Here is a 23,204-nt window from a genome sequence, read left to right as displayed (position 1 = left end):
TATAATGATATTTCCTTTTTGAATGAATCCCCCTCCATTTATGTACCTTATCCCATAGTACCAATAAGTGCATAAGACATATCTTTCGAAAGTAGATCGACAATCCCTCCAAGGGACTTCATTGAAACAATATCCAGTCAATAGTCAATCACAGCTTGGTGGACAGCTCATCAGAACCACTATATACAGTATCTTGACAGGATAACCCAAGTACATCAACATCGCCACAGTCTACTACTACATACCAGGCCCTACTCATGTTCGGGCCCCTCCCACTTCTCCACTCTCCCCCTCTTATCAGCCCAGTCCAACCAACTCCCCTCATACACACCGATTCTGTCCGGGTTATACCCCGCCTGCACCGCCAACTGCGCCGCCGTCTTCGCCCTCACGCCCGCCTTGCAGTAGAAGACGATGTCTCCCTCTTCCTGGATCCCGGGCTTAGGGAACCCAAAGCGGGTCTCGAACTCGTCCGGCGTCAGAAAGAGCGCATCGGGCTGCGAGGCTAGCGGGACGGCTACGGCGGTGGGGATGATGCCGGTGGAGGTGAGTTCGGCCGGCTCGCGGACGTCAACGAGGATGAGTTTCCTTTGCGGGCTTGCTGGGGGCGACGGGGGTCCATTAGGGTCGGATGGGAGGGCGGCGTTGATCTGTAGCCCAGGTGCAAGTCATTTGTTAGCAATGAACCAGTTGTTGGGGTAGGGAGGGCATACGTCTTCGAACTTCCAGCTTCGGGGCGGCTGGGCTATAGTGTGGTTGAGGCGGCGAATTGTCTGCTGGCGATGCGATAGATGCAGCTGGATATTATTGCTCGATGCGAGCGCGAGCCTTGCGGTTTGGGGCCTCGGCGCTGTAGAGTAGCTTCGGGGGCTAGCTGGTGCCGACAGAAGGGTCGTTACGGCGGCGTGGGGGGTAGCTCTCTGTGACGTTTGCTTTGCAGTGCGTGCTGCGAAAGCGGCGATGGGACGCCGGATTGAGAGTACCGAGGCCATGATCGTAGCGATCTGTTGTCTTGAGATGGCTGTTAGCGATGGTTCTCCGCGCTGATAAGAGAAGTTCACTGCGGGGGTTCCTCGCTTGGGGATTCCTGTATATCCAAAGAGAAATCACAGAGAAATCACAGAGAAATCACAGAGAAATCACAGAGAAATAAATATAAGCTTACCAAACGGACAATCAATTTACTCCCAAGCTGACTCACGCAGATAGATATCCGGATGTGTGAAATGAAGCTATCCGATTGATGTAGGCAATGTAGCTCGGCTCTATTGTGGCGGCTTCGGTGGGTGATGTCAATCTTCTGCAAGATTACCGCCTACCGCTTCAGACCCAGAATCTCGCTCAGCTCAATGAATTGTCGTAGAGAGTAGAATTTTAAACAGCAGTCGACTTGATTTCCGGTCTTTACAATCATTGCTCCCCGGGGGGGGGTGTTATGAGTTGGCTCTCTTGCTGCTGTCTTGTGGCAGGATTCCTAGATGTCGTCGCCGTCGACGGCATTGAATTCGGCTTTACTATGCAACTGAAGATATATACTTCGACCGTCAACACAACTGCTACCCTTTTAAGGCTAGTAGCAATATCAAAGTCACAGACTTAACTTAACATCAGACTAGTGCACTTGCTTCGAATTGAAACGATCGATGGCTGTCGAATGTAGCTCGCTGCACAGCTCATCGTCGACGGCGCTTATCATGCTAAACAGGCTACTGAAATTGCACATTGGCTTGAAAAAGACAAACAGAATTGACAAGAGAAACCTATACATATGTAGACGAACCTATTTACAACCATACGCCTCGAGCACAAGAGTGCTCGAAACCAAGCATGACAAGAACGAAGAATGTGGATAATTAATATTACTAAGTAGCATAATCTAAAGATGCCATTGCCTCAGCTTTCTGACTGAAGCAGACGATTCCGCATGAATCGCGTCATATCATATACCTTCGGGACTTCTTGAGCCCGGGGATAAGCATGGTTCGTCAAGAAGAATGCTGAACATCTCCATTCCCGCCATTCTTCCGAAATTTGATAGACCCAGTGACTTTTGCATGGAATAATAGAACAATTGAATGGAAGAAAAATGTCCTCATCACTCTATCTCCAGGATAGAAACAGATGCCGGATGATCGTCAATTGGCCGTTCATGCTTCGCAGATGCCAACGAATGCAGTGTTGCTTACGGCGTCGACCAACACGTCAAGGCTAGTTCACTTGAGAGATGAGAGATCACGCACGAGGACGGAATGTGAGGTGGCAATCATCCTAAAACAGAGTTAGAGTGCATAGCGGACAGAAAAGTGGATGAAGATCATTACCTCTGGGAAGATAGTGGCAAACACCTTGATGTCCTCAGACTGAGGAGTGGGGGCGTGCTTCCAATCCATTTCCAGACTGGCCTTTCCAATCATTGCAATCAAGTTCAGCTGAGCATATGTTTGACCCAGGCAATAGTGGGGACCGGTACCGAAAACCAAAAAGTTCTTGGCTTGCTTCTCGGCATCACCGGTGATCCAGCGGTCCGGGTCGAAGGAGTCGGGATTAGGGTACGCCTCTGGGTCGTGGGTGGCAGGCCACACCGATGGAATGATCATTGAGCCCTTCGAGACGGTGATGGAGTCGGTAATGGGAAAATCCTTCTTGACCAAGTAGGGAACCATGATAACCGGCGGGCGGTAACGGAGAGTCTCCCTAACGACAGCACGAGTGTACTTCATCTCGTCGACCAGATCCATAGTGAGAGGAGCATTGATGTTGCCGTTGCGCACGCGCAAGTTCTCTTCCCGGATCTTGTCAAGAACGTCGGGACGATCGGCCACGAGCTGGAACAACCAGGTGCAAGCCGCACTGGTGGCGTCCTGCGATGCGAACAACAAAGTGAAAACAGTCTGGGCGATCTCGTAGTCTGTGAACTCGCGGAGCAAGTGAGAAGGCTTTTCAGAGTCTTCCACAGGGAGCCCCCTGGCAACCTTCTCGTTGTACTTGGTAGAATCCTGCTGTGCCTTGACCCATGCGTCCATGATACAGGTGACCTCTCCACCAGCAGCCATATGAGCCTTGCTCTTGGCAGCGCAGTTGGAAAACTCCTCGAGAACCATATCCGACGCCTTCTTTCCGTACCAAGCCTTGGTGAAGGGGAGGATGAAAGGGAAGTTGACCAGCTCCAAAGCGGCCGTAATCATGTAGTAGTCATCCGCAATCTTCTTGATGGCCGCGTCAGTCATATAGTGACCGACGAAGGTACGGCAAGAAACCGCACACATGAGCTCACGGAACTCGGGCATCCAAGGCTCGGGCTTGTAATCGTTGGCCTTGGACTTCTCCAGGAAATGCTTGTAGTACTTGTTGTAACATTCTTCCATAACGGGGAGGTAGGAAGACAGAGCCGAGCGGGTGAAGAGACCGTTCAATCCCTTTCGGAATTCGACGTGCTCCTTGCCATCCAGAAAAACCCAGTTGTCCGGGCCCAGGAGCTTGTGCGCGATGTCTACCACGCAAGGCTTGACGTAAGCTGGCGAATTAAAGATCTTGCGCGACATGTCGCGAGTGGACGCAATGACGACGAACCTACAAGGCGAAGCTGTCAGAAACAAGCCCAGGAAATGGAGAGAAAAGTAATTTCCCATTCAGGGTGATATCTTACTTGTGGAAGACGGAAACGCAGCTCAACTCGCCGCTGTCCCATTTTGCCTTGTATTCGTGAAACTTGGGGTTCACAGACTGGAGGAAAGGTCCCATGAAAGGCAATTTGAAAGTTGGCCCAACAAGGGAGCCCTTGAGATAAAAGTATCGGACTGTATCCGGAGAAAATCAGTCATTTCGTCCAGGATATCATGCGCCCGTCTCGTTGCAACAGAGATGGATATGATGCTGCTTACACTGGTCATAGATAACAGCCGCAAAGAACAAAGTGGCCAGAGCCTTCCAGAAAGTGAAACCATTGAGAACTGCAGGGAGAAAGTCGGCGTTGTAGAAGAGCTGAGGAGAGATTGTGGCATCAGCCGAAGGGGAGACAAAGCTCCCGTTGACGTTGGCCATGTTGATTAGCACGCGGTAGAGGAAGGATGGAGAAGGGAGATGGCTTCACCCAAAAATTCAGGGAGATGCAGTTCTCATAAATTATTAATAAATGCGCGGGAGGGGAAAATTAATCCAAATTAATATGCTAGGGAAATTAGACACCGCGGATAGGACGGTTCCTGGTACGGCGAGACCTAAGCGACCAGATATGCAGTTTGCTAACATCGAAAATACGGAAAGGACCTACCTCGTATGGATCATTATCCTCTCAATAAAAGCGAGGTGTCGCCAGCATCAAATCATCATTTTGCCATTTTACTTTTTTACTTTACCCCTGAAATCGTAAATGATCCGCAAACCAATCATAAAATACCTGCGATGTCTGTGACACCGAAAAACGAGAGTCCCCATCCCGTTGGCGAATCACGCCAAGACGATGGGTTTTCAATAAACCAATACCTTAGTACAATAGTACAATACCTATCAGGTCAATACTGGTGCGGCGTACAGGTATCGTATTTCAATATCTGTACGGAGCACGGTGATGGCGGTAACACTCTATGCCCTTGGCCCTGCTTCTTCGCTCTCCGCAACTTTGCGAGTACATCCACATCGCAACTTTGGTAGGGAGGATCTTGCTGTCTTGAAATGGGATTGGCCTTCAACGCGCTTATAACGGGCTAGAGCATGTGCTACAGAAACCCATAGTAAGTTATAACAGTACCTGGAGATCAATGGATTTGACGAAGGAGAGGCTGTTCGTGAAGCCTGACAGTTGTTCGAAAATTCTATAAATGTAAATTGACTTGACAAACATCCAACAGTAAGTAGGTACTTCATGACACAGATCAATAAATACAGGAACGTACTGACCCAAGTATGAATAACGCAATAATGAATCAGGTGTAAGGCTTCCGTAGAAATTTGCCATATCTATCTAGGTACTTAGTCGGGTAGTACAGCCAAGAGTTTTCCTCCAATCGACACCCATGCAATAGCAATGAGGTAGGTCCAATGGAATCCACTTCTAGGCCCCTTGCAGAAGGCACCTGCAGTATTCGGGGGCTATATTCGGGTCAAAGTTCATTCGAGGGTTCGACAGCTGATCCGGCTGTTACGTTTCCGGGGCACGTGTCCATCAGATCGCTTCCCTCTTTGATAGAGAAGTACTTCAAAGACACCTAAGGCATCAGCCCAGAGCCTCAGGGTTCTACTGTAACTCTCCGGGGCATAGCGAAGTGTTAAAAGTAACATTGGTACTTCATACGGCAGATTTTCTCGACTTCCATGATAGCATCTCATCTCAACATTGGTCGCTGCATGGATTTCATCATTTCAAATGCTCTCATAGCACTGATGACTATGCACATTGTATCCAGGTTTTCTTCTAAGCACCGATGATCAAGTGCCGAAGAAAACAACGATATGCAGCAAGTGAGCCCTTATATCAGCGCCCAAACCCAAACCAGCCACGCCGTCCTCCCTTCTTCTCCTCTGTTCCTGCTTCCATTGGGCCCTGGGCCTCTTCCTGAGCGTGTGCACCTTCTCGAGGATAGTCGATGTAATTCCATGCCACATCGAGGAACAGTGGCTTGACCGGGATGGGCTGCATTTTAGGCGGATAAGGGACGAGGTTACTCAAATCCACTTTATCACCGGAAAACTCGTGCAGACGCTCTATCACAGGGCGCTGATTTCCCGTCTGATGTCCTTCGGCTGCCATCTTCTCCAAAGTGACAAGACCACGGTACTGTGCGACCAGACCTTGCAAAATCGACCCGAGAGCTTGAACTTGGCTGCGCGAGACATCCAGCCTTAAAGGCTCGTTTGACAATTGAGACGACTGGTCAGACACCGTCGACTGGGTGGCGAGCTGCAGCGATTGCGAGTAGAGTGCAAGAGCGTTCTTCGAGTTTCCAAGGTGGCAATGAGACCGTGCAATAGACAAACATCTGTGGCGTTGTCAGTTAGACTGAATTGTAATGGCCGGCAAAACTGGATATTCATACCTCAAAGCACGGAAGTAGCAGCGTTTCGCTTCCAGCTCTTGCACAAAGGTGGAGTCCGCAGCAACACCAGGTAACTCCAGGATGAACTCGATGCTCTGCAAAATAGAGTCATATAGTACAACCTTTTCGCGTAGCCTTGTCAACTTCTTCCCAGTCGACTCCTCCCGACTCGCGCCCTTTCCCCTTTTGAGGCCCTCGGCGTCGTCAGTTTCAAACGTCATGCCGTCGTTAGCACCGCACAAAACTCGGTTACGTCCGATTCTCCATCCCACCAAGGCATAGTTGACTGCGGTACGAGTGATTTGCAAGCCTTGCATTCTCTTATCGCTAGGCTCCACCCCTTCATTAGATAAATCATCAATAGCTGTCTTAGTAGCGTCGACTGCGTCCTGGCTGGCAATAATAACACTATCATAGGCGGCAGCTTTATCTTTTGATGAAGCCGACTTCCCTTCCACATCTGCAAGCCAAGACTTGAGACGCGACTCTGCCGCAGCTGCAGAAGCAAGAGCCTGCGAGATTGCGGCATCTTCCAGAGCAACAGTACGCGACCTCCAAGTGATACTCTCAGGTAGTTGCTGGATCTCTCCGTCAGCGGTCTTTCTCGTCCCTGCACTATCCTCCTTGAGACAATCGGGATCCACTCTTTCCACTTCCGACCTGATGTTTGCATCTGATGGGAAGTACTGGATCGCTAAAGAGGACAGAGGCCTTGATCGAGGAAGCTTCATCTGATAGGCTGCGTATCTGATACTGGGATCAACAGTGCCAGTGAGAAGATCCCGGAATGCATCTTTTCTGTCCTCTTGACCAAGAGTCGTATAGATAATCCTCGAGATAGCATAGCTCTGAATGCATTGTTCCCATTTCCGTTTCTCCAAATATAGGGCCCCCAAAAGTGAAGCAAGGTAAGCACGGGCTTCAAGGATGTCGGTATCAGTAGCACCGGAAGTTGTTTGGTCCTCCAACAGAAGGACCAATTGCTGAGCGTAGCCGGATGCCTTATGCAGACGAGACACAATATGACGCCTGGCTGAACCTGCAATTCCTTTCGCTGAGGGGTCGGCTGAGTGCGTGGATTTCATGTGCATTGCTTGCGCCCAAGCTCGCTCAGAGCTGAGAAGAAGGACATGTACATATCTTGAGGACAGATCCGTCAGTATTTCTTTACCTACATCCAAGCATATTGGAGGACACGTACGCCGCATTACTGCTAATATCCTCTGCACTAACGGGAGGTTTGGCAGTATATTTACGACCTTTAGGAGTAGTCTGACCGAGCTTCTTGCGGAGTTTGTGCAACCTGCGTGTTGTGTGCGCCCGGTAAGCGTTGTAGTCTCCGGCGAGGAGGACGTCCTCTCTCTGTTTGAAAATGAAATCCGTAATTTCCATATTCACTGAATGCAGGCCACCACACAATCGGAGGTGCTCGGAATTGTGGTCGCTTGGAATCAACGTGGATAGTCCAAAGTGCGGGTGGGTAGGCGGGCATGGTCAGATCTCGGCCAAACGAATGCCCGGCTCATTTTGCGGGAGCGTCTTTTTGCTGCATCGTCTAAGCTCATATGCCCGACCCGTCAAAATTTCGTCTGCTGCAAGCATCACATCATATCACTTACAAAGTAGTCTAAACCTGCATCTTGATACAACAGAATCGATTGAAGTTACCGATAAAGAATTGACTTCTTTCTTTTTCGGCTCCGAAGCCTCGTCGGTGGCAATTTTTTGACCTTCCTACATCGTTCAATCATTCTGGAATACTATCGTTCAGTGGGGAGCTTTGCGAAGACTCGAAACATCGGCTGCCTTGTCATTTCCCTCGGCTTCTTGAAGGGATTGATTCAGATATGCTACTCTCTGCAGTTAAGAATCGGTGATTTCAGGGTAATGCTGGAACGGGCTGCCGGATGCCTTGAGAACGCAGGTCGGCGTTTCTTCCGGGATTCCAAGGGGGCACTTCGGAGTCGGAGATCTTGGTATCCTTACTTCACACAGAGCAATGGGACAACTGCGGAGGCTGTACCTCTGTCACACTCGCCCTCTAAAACATTAGGCCACCAGGATTCGATAAGCTCTGTCTCTTGGAAGGCGAGTCAAGCAACTGCCGATAAATGGACCCCTGTTCTCGATTTCCTGTATCCTCCACGTACCCAGGAATTTGCTGCGTCGCTCTTGTTACGCCCGCCCCGGAGACTTGCCCTGCGACGCAAGAAGAAGCTGATACCTGCTCTCACCAGGGCTTACACATCGGTGGCTGCGAGCCTCTACAACCCCATCATTCCAGATAAACCTGTGGAGGATCTTGATGCGAAGAGGGCGAAGGAATTCGAACGAAGACAAGCCAAGCAAGAGCTTGTGTCAATTCTCAATGAAAGTAAACCGGGTATCTATGGACGCTATGACAGGGCGTGGGAGCTTTATGAGACAGCTCGCCGACCGAAAGATGTGAGTTCGGCTTTGTTGGCTCACTTGAGTAGATCATCAGTGCTCCGCAACAATCTACGGGCTCAGTGGGTTCTTCGGAGAATCTCTGCTCGTGATCGTTCCGCCGAAGATTATCTGTACTTGGCAAAGTCTTACTTGGCTATCGGGAAGCCTGATGAGATAATCAGAGTTTGCAGAGACGCGAAAGGCACGGGCGGAGATGTTCCGTGTTGGGCCGTCGCTTTTTCGCATTTTGTCAATAGAGCAAAATGGGATTCTGCTGAGAAGTTTTGGAACGCGCGGCCGCCATCGTCGGAGAACGTGTTGCTGAGTGCAGTCGCTGCTGAGCTGGATGACTCTAGCCTTCCGATGAAGCTTTTCGATCTCGCTAAGGTATTGCGGAGTCAGGAGACCTCGAGGTCCTGGACTGGTCTTGTCCACTTTCTACTGGACTATGCTTTTTCAAATTCCGGAGTCGCGGCGGACGTATCGACGGAAAATCTCCTTCTCCTATTAAAGGAGTACAATATACTGGGGTTTCTCACGGCGGAACACTATTTCCGTCTGATTCGGACTCTCCAGTCCTCCGACGTTCGCTCTACATTCACGAAGTCAATTGTGGTGTACCGTAATCTTCGCTGGCAGATGGAACAGGAAGTGCCTCCAGCAGACCTTCTGGACGCATTTTTGCAGTCTTTGGCCCATTTCGAAATCACAACTGGGATACATTATTTCCTGGGTGAATATGCCCAATTCTACGGCCAGCCATCCATTGGCGCGTATAAAAACGCGCTCATTGCGTTTTCAAGAGCCGGAGATGTGGAAAATACCAACAGCCTCTTTGAACAGCTTGTGATGCATCACGGGAAGCCCTTAAGTCGAAGGCTTTTGACCCCGCTCCTCTACGTCCATGCCAGGGTTGGCGATGTAACGGCAACGCGTCGCCAATTCGAAAGAGTGTCAAAGGAATTTGGTCTGAAGCAGAACACTGTATGTTGGAACATCCTCCTCACTGCCTATGCCAATGCAGATGACTTCGGAGGAGCCTTCGCTACCTTTGACAAAATGTTGGAAAAGGGTGTCCAGCCTAACTCTCATACTTTCGGAGCGTTGATGGGACTCTGTGCAAACAGAGGGGATATTGACACTGTCCGTCAGTTGCTCGAATTAGCGAAGAGAAGCCCTGTGCGGATCACTACGCCATTACTGGATACAATCGTTGAAGCCTATTGTAACAATCGCGAGCTTGAAAAGGCTGAGAGTGTTGCTGAGACCTGTCTTGGTCTGGATGTCAAAGGGTCTCGAGTGAGGATGTGGAATGTGCTGCTTTGGAACTATGCATTTCGCATGGACTTGGAGTCTATTTCAAGAATACGTTCCCGCATGGATTCTGCTGGCGTGCAGCCTGACTCCATGACATATGCGGCTCTCATGCTCAGCTTGGTGCTCCGAGGGCAGACCGATCCCGCGCGCCGAATTCTCAGAACACTTCATCGAAGCAATCACATGTACGCCACAGAATTTCACTATGCCATCATCTTGTATGGCTATGTGAAAGAGCGGAACCGGGACATGGTTCACATCATTTTTCGCGAGATCAAAGAACGTTTCAAGCGTCCTGGATTCACTTCGCGGCTTCTCGTTCTCAGAAATCAGCTGCAACGTGATTTGGAACTTATCAAAACCGGTGGACGGGCAGTCAGTGGTGCCAATGTTCGGTTAGAGAACGCGGAAAGATTCCTTGCCGAAACAATCGCCGATTTCGACAAAACCAATATGGCGTCAAAAGAACCATTGCCCGGCGCGGGCAGACTACCCATCACCCAAGCCTTCCCTGCTATGTACTATGAATACCTCATCACAGCATATGGCACCCGGGGAGTCTTTCACAGGGTCAAAGAGCTCTTCGATCAATTCCTCCGCAACAGAAAATCCCCCACTTACGAACGGCCCGCCTATGATGTGGCGCCTCTCCGTCTCGTTTCTGCACTGATGCTTACTTATTTGAAGTCAGAGCAGTATAAAAAGGTTGAAGAATGTTGGAAAATTACGTTTCCCCGTGTCGTCAAGATGGCTACTCAGCCTGACCTTGATGAATGGCTGTCTGATCGCTTGCTACGTGCTGAAGAGACTGAGCAACCCGATTATCCCATACCAAGCCCTGTCAACTCCCACAAGGATGTTCTTCTAAGCTCGGACAAGCCGGACATACTTGCCTTAAAGCCGCCGTCAATCTTGCCGGCATGTCGATTCCTGCTGTCGCGACCCCTCTCCTTGTACATGCGATCATTGGCGTACCGGAACGAGACCTGGAAGATACCTCAAGTCGTAGCAGAAGTTCAGAAAGCAGGATTTCCTCTGACAACTTTCAACTGGTCTACTTACGTGCAGATGATGGCTTCTTCTGACAAGCCTTCTGACCAGGTTGAGGCGTTCACTGTCTTTGAGCGCAAGTTCATGCCTAATTTTCCTGGATGGAATAATCTTCGCCGGGGTTACGGAGTGAGACCGCCTGGCGTCCCTTCAACCATTGATGTCATGGAGAACCCGAGACGTGCGAAACCTCCTAACATGCTCGGCAAAGAATCTCGACGCTACTGGAGCAAAATTCAACCTGACTTCATGCAACCTACATATGTCTCGATGGTCTATCTGGCATCCGCGTTACAAGCGTTCCGGGAGAGGAGTATCTTTGACGGAGGATTGGAGGTGGGGACTCTCTACAAAGTTGCGCCTAAAACTATTGCAGCCATTGCGGACATGCCTTACCTTCGTGAGAAGTTCCAAGGTGTGTTACTTCGGCGTCGTCAGGAGCAAGGCGACAAGAAGGGAGACTCTGGAGATCGCGATCATTTTGTGTGGACTGGCGGTATCCTTGGTGTTGGTGGCAAACCGAGGTCTCCAACAGCTGTTGAGCAGTCAGCGATGGAAGCGAACCAAGAGGAAAATGCTTCGGCCAACGCGCGGTCCCAGCCAGGTGTGATCCACGAAGAAGCACCCGATGGCACAAACGCTACTGCTGTCAAGACGGAATCTCTCCCTGGAGACGTGTCCACACCTGACACCAAGAGCATAGACCCGCAGGACCAGTTCGATATCGAGKCAGAAGCGCTCCTTGGGTCCAGACGCGCTCTGCTAGAGGCGAGCGAAGCATTGCTGGACAATGAACACCGCGTTTCAGTGGATGAAGGCGACGAAAAGGACATGTCTGCCTTGATGGACGGTTTGGCATATCCAGACGAAGATGCGCCAGAAGCAGCAGATGGGCGAGAACAAGAAGAACCGCCTACTGGGCATCAAGGCCAGCCAGAGCAAGAGCTACACAACAGCGGTATGACGCAGGATGCATAGGATTCTTTCGCATATCCGCTTTGGTCAATCTTGTATATCAGAACCCATGATTGTATATTACTACCTATACATATATAGATCCACATTTAGGACATTTGTATAATATGACTCCTGATAATGACAATAATAATATCGGGCTACTATGCGAAGTAGGGACGCTGGACATTATCACGTGACAATATGCGTCTGCTGAGTCATTAAGCGACCACTCCGCGACGCGTCAGAATTGAAAGGACGCGTTCCAATTATGCCCGATTTGGGTGTCGTGTTTCTTGAAGAAAGTTCCCTCCGCTAAGTTCTAACAACCATTCAAGGAACAAATTGAACATCCCCATTACCGTCTTGTATGAGACTGAATTGCAGTGCCGACGAACTAAATCTCGCCACTTAAGTCTTTGATCACCCAATTGATCACCTCTATCACATAGATCCACAAGTCGTGGACATCCTTCGTCATGGATGGGGTTCAACTCCGCGATGAGGCCGGTCAAGATCGAGTGAGAGCTGCAGTCGAATTTCTCGATCCAAGTGAGTTTTCAACATACATGCTTCATGAAGTAAATTTTCTGACTAGAGGTCCTAATAGGCGATGCCCGCGCGCGAAGGTCTGTTGAGACTCACAAGTACCCTCCCTTGCTGAGACATGATGGTTCTGACGAGCGAACAGCTACCGAGCCGATATTGTGCTGATGCTGAACCGGGGACTGCGTCGCTTGACAGTATGCTATATTTAAAGTTGCAAGGCGGAATACAAAGAACTAATAGGCATGCAGGTCAGCATCGATGAGATCAGAGCTCACAACCGCGAATTGGCAGATGGGTGAGTCCAGCACGGGTTGCTCTATTGCTAGGATCATGGTGGGCTGATGTTTTCTCCAGCCTTCTTACCTCCCCGTTCGATTACTCTCTCGCTTTCGACAGGGCTTTGAAGGAGGTTATTAAGACATTGCCGAACAGACCTTCCAGGGAAACAGCCGACGATGTGGTATGCAAAATCTAATGGAGATTTCTGGTCACGCGGCATCTTTGCTGATGAATTTCAGAATTACTATTGTGCCTACGTTGGCGCTTTCGGAGAATTTTCTTGCAATCCCAGAACTCTGGGATCTTCTCACTTGAACCGAATGGTCTCTCTCGAGGGCATTGTCACAAAATGCTCTCTGGTTCGCCCAAAAGTCATCCAAAGTGTGCACTACAACGAGCGGAAAGACCGATTCGTTGCGCGGCGGTATAGAGATCAAACAATGACAACTACCGGAATTACCAACATGAATGTCTATCCCCAAGAAGATGATGAGAAGAATCCGGTATGTCATCAAAGGAAGAGCCTCAACTGGACTGGTATCGCTGATGACTTCGTTTTCGTCTTTCTAGTTGATCACAGAGTACGGGTACTCGACATACCTGGATCACCAAACCATTTCCATCCAAGAAATGCCTGAGAGAGCGCCTGCAGGCCAGCTTCCTCGAAGTGTCGACGTGATCTTGGACGATGATCTGGTGGACCGTGCCAAACCTGGAGACCGGATTCAGCTGGTGGGAATTTACCGCTCTTTGGGAAATCGAAATGCCAGCTCTGGGTCTTCGACTTTTCGCACGGTCGTTATGGCCAACAATATTATTCAACTGTCTTCAAAGTCTGGTGGAGGCATTGCACAAGCTACTATCACGGACACCGACATAAGAAACATCAACAAAGTCGCCAAGAAGAAGAACATATTTGAGTTGCTCTCCAACTCTCTTGCACCTAGCATATACGGACATGATTATATCAAGAAAGCGATATTGCTGATGCTCTTGGGTGGAATGGAGAAGAATCTCGATAACGGCACGCATTTGCGTGGTGACATCAATATCCTCATGGTCGGCGATCCTTCGACCGCCAAATCGCAACTCCTTCGTTTCGTCTTGAATACAGCACCTCTCGCAATCGCAACCACAGGTCGGGGCTCTTCGGGAGTCGGTCTGACAGCCGCTGTCACCTCTGATAAAGAGACTGGGGAGCGTCGTTTGGAGGCCGGTGCGATGGTCCTGGGTGACCGCGGTGTTGTCTGTATTGATGAGTTCGACAAGATGAGTGATGTGGATCGAGTGGCTATTCACGAGGTGATGGAACAGCAGACGGTCACTATTGCCAAAGCTGGCATTCACACAAGCTTGAACGCTCGTTGCAGTGTTTTGGCAGCCGCTAATCCTATCTACGGACAATATGACCCTCACAAAGACCCTCACAAGAACATCGCCCTTCCTGATTCACTTCTCTCACGTTTCGATTTGCTTTTCGTTGTGACGGACGATATTGAAGATGCCAGGGACAGAATGGTTTCAGAGCACGTCTTGCGCATGCACCGTTACCGTCAACCTGGAACCGAGGAGGGTGCTCCAGTTAGGGAAGACCTTAATCAGACCTTGGGTGTTGGACTCGAGGATAACCAGGACTCCAACCAGCCGACAGAGGTGTACGAAAAGTTCAATGTTATGCTCCATGCTGGAATGGCCAACTCGAGCCGCAAGGGCAAGGGCATTGAAATTCTGAGCATTCCCTTCATTAAGAAGTATATTCAATACTCTAAATCGAGAATTAAGCCAGTCCTCACTAAGGGCGCTGCCGATCATATTGTTGCGACCTACTCAGCTTTGAGGAACGACGAGCTCTCGGTCAACCAACGTCGAACATCCCCTATAACCGCGCGTACGCTGGAGACATTAATTCGTTTGTCCACGGCGCATGCGAAGGCTCGCTTATCGAACCGAGTCGAGGAGCGAGATGCCAAGGTTGCCGAATCTATTCTGCGCTTCGCTATGTTCAAGGAGATTGTTGAGGATGAACGCCGCAAGAGGAGAAAGGTCACCACGTTCGACGAAGACTCTGAATCGAGCGAATCCGACTCCGATGATGACAATACCCCCGCGAATGCAACCGCCACGCCACGGTCGAACCGGCTAGTCGGAACAGTGCGAACACGCTCAGCAGCTACGCGGCCCACAAACGGGGACGAGATGGACGCCGACGGCGACATCGTGTCGGAAGACGGAGACGGTTTGTACTCTGCTAGCCCTCGAGGCCAGCGACTACGTTCAAGCCAGGCAAACCGTACACAGACGCAGACAGATAGCCAATCTCGGATGTCCGTTGCTTCTTCGCAACCGGCGTCGCAGCTCATCCAGTCTCAGACCGATGATTCACAATCACAGAATGCCATGAGGTCTACTACTTCGTCCCAGCCGATCCAACCTGCGCGCTTGACCGTGTTCCGTCAGGCTCTAGGCCCACTCATGGGCACACGGCTGTTCACTCACGGCGACACTGCCGATGTGGAGGAGCTCATTGGAGCAGTTAATACCGCTGTGCGGGAATCTCCCTCGCTCGGAGCGGGCCATGTCTTCCAGCGAGCAGAGGCAATTGAGGCACTGAAAGCGATGAACGAAAGAAATGAGTTGATGTAAGTCAGCCGACAGATATTTTGTCATGATCGTCAAGCCTGACTAACATTTTTTTTTTTGCTTACAGGTTCCTCGAAGACGATGAGACTGTTTACAGGATTTAAATTCAATGATTATTGCATACTAGTGGTTAGAATAGTGTTTCGGGAAGGGCTTGACGGATTTTCAGTCCAATATCTTGAATTGTGCTGGATACTCAGTATGGCGTGTCGGAGTTTTTCTTCAAACCTTTTTGTATGCAAGTGACACAGTAGTCTGTCCATGTTTGAAAATAATGTCTTTCAATGCATAGCCCCTGGCATAAGGTTTCATGCTCACTGCAATCGAGTTTGAGCACAACGCTCCGTGATTCTAGATCTATTTTCTTGCTTGTATATCGGAAGAGCGTTCAGCCACTCTACAGCCATACAGGCACAGTGGAGAATAAATCCATATATTGACGAGAATCTGAGAATCCGTTTGTAGATACATCGACACAAAAATCCATACAATGCATGCGACGGTTCTAACTAGGGTATATGATGAACAAAGGATGCTTCCAAATTACGCCGAGGGACTAGCTTCACGCGGCTGTGTGCCCTCAAGACTCTCACCCAGGAACGAATCGTCGGACGAGAGCGACGGTGTACTATAGATGCCCTCCCTGATCTGTGCTTGGGTCAAAGGCGACAGCCCGCGAGAAAGTGATTTCGTGCCCTTCTTTTTCCGTTGCTGCATGCTCTGCTCCGAAGCAGTGGAAGACGGGGTTGTGCTTCCCCGGTGAGGACGGCTGCTGGCGGAAGATCGAGACGGCGGACGATCGTCGACGTCCACTGGCGTCGTACTACGGGATGGGGTGCGGGAATGGGACTCAGAACGCGCGCTACGCCGCATGGGAGATTTGAGGTCGTGGCCGTGTTTGGAGATGCTGGAGTGATGATGATTGTGATGACGATGCTTGTCTCCGTCGCTGGACTTGAGGGTTGCGGCGACGAGGCGTCGGCGTTGTGAGGCCTTCCAGCCTAACCCCAGCCCGAGCCACCAGAACCAGCCACCTTCTTGTTGAGCGAGTTGGCGCTCCTTCTGGCGCAACTTCTCGCGCAGTTGAGCGCGTCGCTCGTTCTCCTTTTCCCAAAACTCGGTTCGGTAATCATCCCAGTTCTCGCGGAATTCGGGCGAAAAGGATTTGGGGAGAAGAAGCAGACGGATGTAATCGCCCCCGGGGCTGAGATCTTCCTCCACAAGGCCCGATTCGCTGTTGACGTTGTTGTAGTACTGCTGGTAGTGCTGCCGACCACCACGCTTGTCCGACGACGGGCGCTCGATGTAGTGGAAATTCCCGGTTGGAGCAGGGAAGAAAGGAGAGGTGAATGGGAAGAGAAAGGAAAGGTAGGATAGCAGTTCCTGCCACCAGGGGCCCCGGATGATGACGATCTTGGTGTTCATGGTGCGTAGGCCGCGGTTGGCGACGGCGAGCCAGCGCCGTGGCCATCGCACTCCCCGTTCCCACTGTCCTGTTCCCCAGACTAATAACGCAGTGATGATTCCTCCCAGAAGCGCGACCTTTTCCCCCATTTCGACCATCCAGTAAATGGAGCCTCCCACCCCGCTGCCATCCTCCCGTGGACGGAGGAAGAGCGCGTAAGCAAAGTAAGCAATCCAGGCAGCGAGCAGGAGCAGGAAAAAGGTATTCTGTCGTCGACGTTCCCGCAGCGCCAGATACTGAGCTCGCAGCGAACTTTCGAGAATGAGAAGGTTCAGGTAGATTTGAGGAGGAGACGAGGGCAATGTCGAGAGCAGATCCGGGGTCGACGAACGGGGCGGGGAGGAGGGATCCGGGGCATCTTGAGAAAACGGCGGCTGAAGGGTGTTCAATTGACCAGAGGGTTTGGATATGGACTCTGGAAGTCTTCCAGGAGCTGGGGAACCCTTGACAAGCTGATCCAGGCTCCGGGTTTGTGCAGCCATGACGCTGTGGAGGGAGGGGGGAAAAGGATCAACAGGAGAAGATCCCTTTGGAAGTGGAAGAGGATATCGTAGACTTTTAGAGGGGCTGCACGGCCTTTGCGGCCAGACGCGATTTCATCGCATGAGATGTGGGAGTCGAAGCCAAGGAAGAAAGTCGATAAGGTTAATAATAATAATAATGTTTCCGGTTCATCCAGCTACAGTATCACTAGCTCCACGAAAAAGAGGAGAAGAAAATCAGCCGGAGCATCGTCATATTGTCTCCACTCAACGTCCTTCAGCTGCAACAAATTCAACCGTTTTTTTTTTTGTCAATCAATCTTATGTCATCGCATTTTCTACGACTTATGATGCCCTACAAACGACTACAGCGTTGATGAAACTCTAAACAGTCCTTGTTTCCTCCAACTTCGTCATCATTCCGGCTGCCTGTTGGACTTCGGGGATAAGCGGTCTTTGGCTTCGTTTTTGACCCGCTGCAATACGCCCACCTGGCCTTCTTATTTCCATTGCTGACGGATTTATGGCCTCTGCGCCCCTTCCCTATAAATATTCTTCTTGTCTTCTTTGTGCGAGTGACAGAGACGGTATCTCTGTCACTCTGGACTTCATCGCGACAAGCTGTCCGCCGTGCGACTTCCTTCATTTTCTTCCCAGGTCTCCCGACCCTGGACGTCATTTGAACCGCCCCGTCTCCTTTCTTCGCCACATCCCACAATCCATCTACGCTACACGTCCTCAATGACATCGGAATCACTCAGTTCGTCTAAGGACGACCTTCACGATCGAGCCCACCATGGTCCGTATGTCTCTCAACAAGAGAGCACGCCATATGCCGTCCGAGGGGCTAACGCAGCCGCAGCGCGCTCCTCCTGGTTTCCACTAGGCTACAGAGAAGGCTTCCATCAATGGGTAGGTTTCTGAAGTGGGAGATGAGGACCAAAGTTGTACCACAAGTCGCTGAGATCTGGTTCCAGTGGGCTAGTTTGCCAGCTGCGGCAGCAGAGCATAAAGTTCTCTCTTTCTTGCCCTATCTCCAGCATGAACCTCCTACGCATCTGCAGACCGGAAAGACCACCACGCAACGCGATGGTGTGGCTCAGAGTCTCCAGTCGGCCGATCTCAGCCAGCAAGGTGAAGTATCGGCCCATTCCACCGACGACCCGTACGGACCGAGACGATGGCGCTCCAGCATGGTTGAATTGAGCGGTAAGGACAGGGCTCTAAATGAGTTTTCCGTGGAGAGAGTTGGTGAGGAAGCGGACCAACATTTGGTCATGCTTCACGGATATGGTGCGGGGTTGGGCTTCTTCTACAAGAATTTTGAACCTCTCAGTCGGTTGAAGGGGTGGCAACTGCACGCGTTGGATATGTTGGGCATGGGTCGCAGCACCAGACCACCGTTTCGCATCAAGGCTAAGAACCGGGAGGACGCCATCGAGGAGGCGGAGGATTGGTTCGTTGATGCTTTGGAGGAATGGCGCGTGAAGCGCAAGATCGAACGCTTCACGCTTCTTGGCCACAGCTTGGGAGGATATATGGGAGTCGCCTATGCCTTGAAGTACCCCGGTCGTTTGAACAAGCTGATCCTTGCCTCTCCGGTGGGGATTCCCGAAGATCCTTATGCTGTCTCTGCGGATATGCCCGAACCATCCGAGTCCACTTTAGCGCAGGAGTTCACCCAGGACCAGCAAACTATCGCACAGACGTCGTCGTCTGTCCCCCCGGAAGTAGCCCAGAAAGGCGACAACAACGTCCTGCTCAAAGGTTACGGTAACGCGGCGACGGCGGCGCCACCGGAAAGCCGACCAGCCCGCCGCAACATACCCAAATGGTTTGCCTATCTGTGGGAAGCCAACATCTCTCCCTTCAGTCTGGTACGGTGGGCTGGCCCTCTCGGGCCCCGCATCGTATCTGGCTGGACCTCTCGGCGCTTCTCCCATTTACCCGCCAATGAAGCGAAAGCTCTACACGACTACTCCTATTCGATCTTCAGTCAACGTGGCAGTGGAGAGTATGCTCTTGCATATATCCTAGCTCCAGGAGCCTTCGCGCGTAGCCCTTTGATCCGGCGCATCCAGCACGTCGGACGGCAGATGATTCAGCCTTCCTCCTCCGGCTCGGAGCTTACCAAAGTCACGGACGCCTCGCCCTCGCATCCGCCATCTTCTGACTCGGCAACCCAGGGTTCTCTACCCCCAGTCAAGCGTGAGACCGGTATTCCCATCGTTTTCATGTATGGAGACCATGACTGGATGGACGCGGCGGGAGGCCTCGCAGCCAAGGCCAAGATTGAAGAGGAGAAACGGCGGGTGCTCCAGAATGCTTCACCAGAAGAGCGTGAGGCGGATAATGGCTCGGCTAAGGTGGTAATCATCAAGGGGTCGGGTCATCATATCTACCTCGATGGATGGGAGGAATTCAATAAAGTGGTATTGGAGGAAATGGAAGAGGTAAACCGAAGGGAAAGGGCTCGGAGTCCGAAGTGACGCGAGAGATGTGCTGTCTATTATGAGCGATATACCTTTTCCCCTTCAATAATTATTTCCTTGTTTCTAGATAAACTTTCCAGATTCTGCGGCAAGGTGAGTTGGACATACGGAGTGTATTATTAGAGTATAATCCATAGATATGGTGAAATGGCCTCAGTCGCTAGATCCTATGAATTGTAGATGCATAACACTCAGTAGTCAATTTGGAAATCCGATCGCGAGTATGCAAAACTACACAGACGCTTTTTCTTGAAATTTCAAAATCAATACCCAATCAGTCAAAATGTCCGGTCTCTACTCAAAGAAGGACTGGGTAATTGCGATCCAAGGTTGAGCCCTGATACACTTCGTCTACGATATCTCACGCCTGTAGGATAATGAGCCATGAATCTTCCCATACTACGGGTTGTTGTGCGATCCTCGACTGGCGTGGTGGTGCCCGTCGTTGAGACTGCACTCCCGCTGCTATTCGCTCCATTGCCCGGGCGAAAAGCAAAGTAACCGCCCGGGGCCTCGGATGAACTTGATAGGTGCAATTGTGAATACGTCTGCGGCGCACTGGTCATAGCACGGAAGAAATCAGAATATGTCGAAAAAGATGATGCGTCCTGAGACTGTGGCCGCGGAGAGAGACCTCGGGCGCGGACCCCGGAGGCGGCCGGTAAATGTAACTCTGACCTGTTTGACCGAGATGCTGACGGAGAAGTAGGAGCCCGGTGAGTTTGACTTGGGATCAGGGAGGTGGTTGCTGATCGGTGGTGATGGCGCTGCCTGCGGCCATCGGGACTATGAGAGGCGGCCTGGCTGTGTCTCCAGGGCAGAATGTCTGCTGTTTCGGGGTGATTCCGCAGTGGAAAGGGCTGTGAGGGGAGCTCTAGACGATCATTGATTGAGAGCCAGGCCCGCTCATCTGCCTCGTCGCTTATGCTGTCCTTTGAGGAGGACGATGCGGACCTGGAAAGATGGCCCTGCGACTTTGCAGATGGTGGGCAGCGCCAGCCGCCTACGCCTTCGAAGTCCCGGCCTTCATCTCCGCTGATGAGAGTCAGGAGAGCAGAGGGCGGCGTAGTAAGGCCGTTCCTGCGCAGCTCTTCCTTGCGGACTGGCTGGCCGTAGTCGCCGTCGGGGCGCCCGGTTGAAGAATTCGAACTATTTCGCCGTCGAGTCGGCGCCGGGCGAGTGTGCCCTCGAGAAAAGGGCGCCACTTGGCGATGGTTGCTGGGGTGAGGCAATATCACTGTGACGCCATGATCAATGGATCGCCTCTTGGGCGTGGCAGAGACGGCGGGGGTGGTCGGTTCAGAGGCAAAACTCAGCAATGAAGACTTGCTAGATGTCGCAATTACAAAGTAGTTTGAGACTATAGCATAGCATAGCTCAACGTAGATGACGAAAAGTCGTAAAAACAGAGTCAGCGCGGAGAGACAGATGGTGATATATGCCGAGAAGATCAGAGGTACTGAGACCAGTGCCAAAAACGGTACTGTCAACAAGGTGGAGCATGTGGTTGACATGAAGACTAAACGCAGAGAAGATTCAGTATGAGATTAGAAGATAGGGAATGACTTGAACGGGATAGAATATATCCTTCATATCACCAGAATTCTGATCAGGGAAAGATAGCCACGACATCTTGAAAGCCTACGATGCTTAAAAGTACCTTACCAGGTTGTTATCGGAGCTTCTGCTTGACAGCAACAAGTGCGGAGAAATAGCATGTGATAGTTAGATGGCTAATGTTGATGCAATTGATGCCCCAGGCAGTAATTACCGTTACGGTATCGGTATTTCCAGCATCTTCTGGGGACCATTACATCACAACATTCAGTTCTGTCACCCTAAATCTGTCTGTCTTCTCTATCATACTACCACGAGATCAAACGCATATGGACGGGAGGAACATGCCTGGAAATGAGCATGACAAGGTCTCCGAATTTCCTTGGGAGCTCGGTGTCTACGATGCCCATTGCCACCCCACGGACACCATTTCGTCAATATCTGATATTCCAAGGATGAAAGCAACGACGCTCACAGCCATGGCCACTCGAGCAGAGGATCAAGGCCTTGTATTTCAGATAGCTAAAGACCTTAACAATGAAAAATTGACTGTTCAGGATGCCGAGATGGATCGTGTACTTCCATGCTTCGGATGGCATCCATGGTTTTCACACATAATCATCGACGATCAGGAGTCATCATCAGAGGCAGCACAGGGTGTCCCGGATCCTGAGAGCAAGAGAACACATTATCAAAAAGTCTTAACACCAGCTCCAGAAGATGAAGACTTCATTTCTTGTCTACCTGACCCGAAACCTCTCTCGCAATTCATCTCGGAAACACGCGAACGGCTACTATCTTTTCCAAATGCTCTGGTCGGTGAGGTCGGCCTTGATCGTGCTTTCAGACTTCCGAAGGCCTGGACCCAGCCGGAGGCTGAGAATCGTAACGGGCAAATAACGCCCGGATCTCGTGAAGGCCGGAAACTCTCACCCTACAGGGTGCACATGGAACACCAAAAGGCTATTCTTAAAGCCCAGCTTCGCCTCGCCGGGGAACTTCGACGACCAGTCTCAGTACACAGTGTCCAGGCACATGGAGCGGTGTTTGATGTCTTCAAGGAGCTATGGTCCGGCCATGAGCGCAGAGTCCCCTCGCGACGGGAGAGACGAAGACGTCTTAGCGTTGAAGGTGCTCACGCAGAGAGCGACGCGGAAGACGAGCAAGTGCGAAAGTCACTAAAGCGCGAAGGTCCACCTCTCCCATATCCACCCCGGATCTGTATGCATTCGTATTCAGGTCCCGTGGAGCAATTGAAGCAATTTCTGAACCCTTCAAATCCGTCTGATGTCTACTTCTCCTTTTCCAGTGTGATCAATTTCAGCGGGCCATCATCTCAGAAAGTCATCGCAGTTATCAGAGCTTTGCCGGAGGACAGAGTGCTCATTGAGAGTGACCTTCACGCTGCTGGACAACAGATGGATGATTTGCTCGAGGAAGTCGCCCGGCAGATCTGTGAGCTCCGCGGCTGGTCTTTACAACAGGGGGTCCAACGACTGGCAGACAACTGGAAACGATTTGTGTTTGGGTAACTACATTGTACACGGCTTCATGTTCAGACCGATCCATATGCTCAGTTTGTACATACATTTACAGCAATCATCGAGAGTATAAGGTCTGTTTAAGCATACATAGGCACAGCCTTTGTTCAAAAGATCGAGCTTTGGAAGAGGGATGCTTACATGCATCAAGCTCAAGACAACGGGTTTGACTGACTTTGCCGAGTCCCGTGGCTTGAAGATTGTGAAGATTTGAACAGTACGGCGGACTGAATGTACAAACCGGCCAAAATAAATTTTTACAATGATTACCTTCTGCCACACTACTACCAAAACTACCACACGCACCACTATGCCTATTCGAATCATCATATAGTAAGGATATCGAATGATTCAAATCATCATATAGTAGGGATTCGAATCACCATATAGTAGGGATATCAAATGATTTGAATCGC

At 50.8% G+C, this 23,204-nt stretch overlaps 9 protein-coding genes across 9 annotated transcripts; 4 read left to right on the top strand and 5 right to left on the bottom strand.

Annotated features, from left to right (window-relative positions):
• Positions 1-251: 251 nt before the first annotated feature.
• Aspvir_006328 (rhodanese-like domain-containing protein) lies at positions 252-992 on the bottom strand (the record flags this gene model as incomplete). Its single annotated transcript, XM_043269530.1, has 2 exons — positions 252-650; positions 714-992. 2 exons carry the CDS (start codon positions 990-992, stop codon positions 252-254), a joined length of 678 nt encoding a protein of 225 aa, XP_043125465.1.
• A 1,240-nt stretch (positions 993-2,232) lies between these two features.
• Positions 2,233-4,041, bottom strand: erg5 (C-22 sterol desaturase erg5; the record flags this gene model as incomplete). Its single annotated transcript, XM_043269529.1, has 4 exons — positions 2,233-2,268; positions 2,322-3,570; positions 3,647-3,797; positions 3,882-4,041. The coding sequence occupies 4 exons, from the start codon at positions 4,039-4,041 to the stop codon at positions 2,233-2,235; spliced, it is 1,596 nt and encodes a 531-aa protein (XP_043125464.1).
• A 1,429-nt stretch (positions 4,042-5,470) lies between these two features.
• Positions 5,471-7,424, bottom strand: Aspvir_006326 (signal recognition particle subunit SRP68; the record flags this gene model as incomplete). Its single annotated transcript, XM_043269528.1, has 3 exons — positions 5,471-5,975; positions 6,033-7,172; positions 7,234-7,424. 3 exons carry the CDS (start codon positions 7,422-7,424, stop codon positions 5,471-5,473), a joined length of 1,836 nt encoding a protein of 611 aa, XP_043125463.1.
• A 495-nt stretch (positions 7,425-7,919) lies between these two features.
• Aspvir_006325 (putative translation regulator (Cya5)) lies at positions 7,920-11,807 on the top strand (the record flags this gene model as incomplete). Its single annotated transcript, XM_043269527.1, has 1 exon — positions 7,920-11,807. The coding sequence occupies one exon, from the start codon at positions 7,920-7,922 to the stop codon at positions 11,805-11,807; it is 3,888 nt and encodes a 1,295-aa protein (XP_043125462.1).
• A 455-nt stretch (positions 11,808-12,262) lies between these two features.
• Positions 12,263-15,355, top strand: Aspvir_006324 (MCM DNA helicase complex subunit MCM3; the record flags this gene model as incomplete). Its single annotated transcript, XM_043269526.1, has 8 exons — positions 12,263-12,335; positions 12,382-12,412; positions 12,475-12,526; positions 12,581-12,627; positions 12,687-12,792; positions 12,851-13,114; positions 13,182-15,250; positions 15,319-15,355. 8 exons carry the CDS (start codon positions 12,263-12,265, stop codon positions 15,353-15,355), a joined length of 2,679 nt encoding a protein of 892 aa, XP_043125461.1.
• Positions 15,356-15,794: 439 nt separating this feature from the next.
• Positions 15,795-17,198, bottom strand: Aspvir_006323 (Spo7-like protein; the record flags this gene model as incomplete). Its single annotated transcript, XM_043269525.1, has 1 exon — positions 15,795-17,198. The coding sequence occupies one exon, from the start codon at positions 17,196-17,198 to the stop codon at positions 15,795-15,797; it is 1,404 nt and encodes a 467-aa protein (XP_043125460.1).
• A 741-nt stretch (positions 17,199-17,939) lies between these two features.
• On the top strand, positions 17,940-19,687 carry Aspvir_006322 (putative alpha/beta hydrolase; the record flags this gene model as incomplete). Its single annotated transcript, XM_043269524.1, has 2 exons — positions 17,940-18,110; positions 18,263-19,687. The coding sequence occupies 2 exons, from the start codon at positions 17,940-17,942 to the stop codon at positions 19,685-19,687; spliced, it is 1,596 nt and encodes a 531-aa protein (XP_043125459.1).
• A 281-nt stretch (positions 19,688-19,968) lies between these two features.
• Positions 19,969-21,204, bottom strand: Aspvir_006321 (uncharacterized protein; the record flags this gene model as incomplete). The annotated part of the gene is made up of 1 exon (XM_043269523.1): positions 19,969-21,204. One exon carries the CDS (start codon positions 21,202-21,204, stop codon positions 19,969-19,971), a length of 1,236 nt encoding a protein of 411 aa, XP_043125458.1.
• A 372-nt stretch (positions 21,205-21,576) lies between these two features.
• Positions 21,577-22,779, top strand: Aspvir_006320 (TatD family hydrolase; the record flags this gene model as incomplete). Its single annotated transcript, XM_043269522.1, has 1 exon — positions 21,577-22,779. One exon carries the CDS (start codon positions 21,577-21,579, stop codon positions 22,777-22,779), a length of 1,203 nt encoding a protein of 400 aa, XP_043125457.1.
• Positions 22,780-23,204: the final 425 nt, after the last annotated feature.

Source organism: Aspergillus viridinutans, assembly GCF_018404265.1.
Source record: "Aspergillus viridinutans IFM 47045 DNA, scaffold_4, whole genome shotgun sequence".
Taxonomy (NCBI): Eukaryota; Fungi; Ascomycota; class Eurotiomycetes; order Eurotiales; family Aspergillaceae; genus Aspergillus; species Aspergillus viridinutans.
The sequence above is the reverse complement of the archived record's forward strand: the minus strand, read 5'-3'. Positions and strand labels throughout refer to the sequence as shown.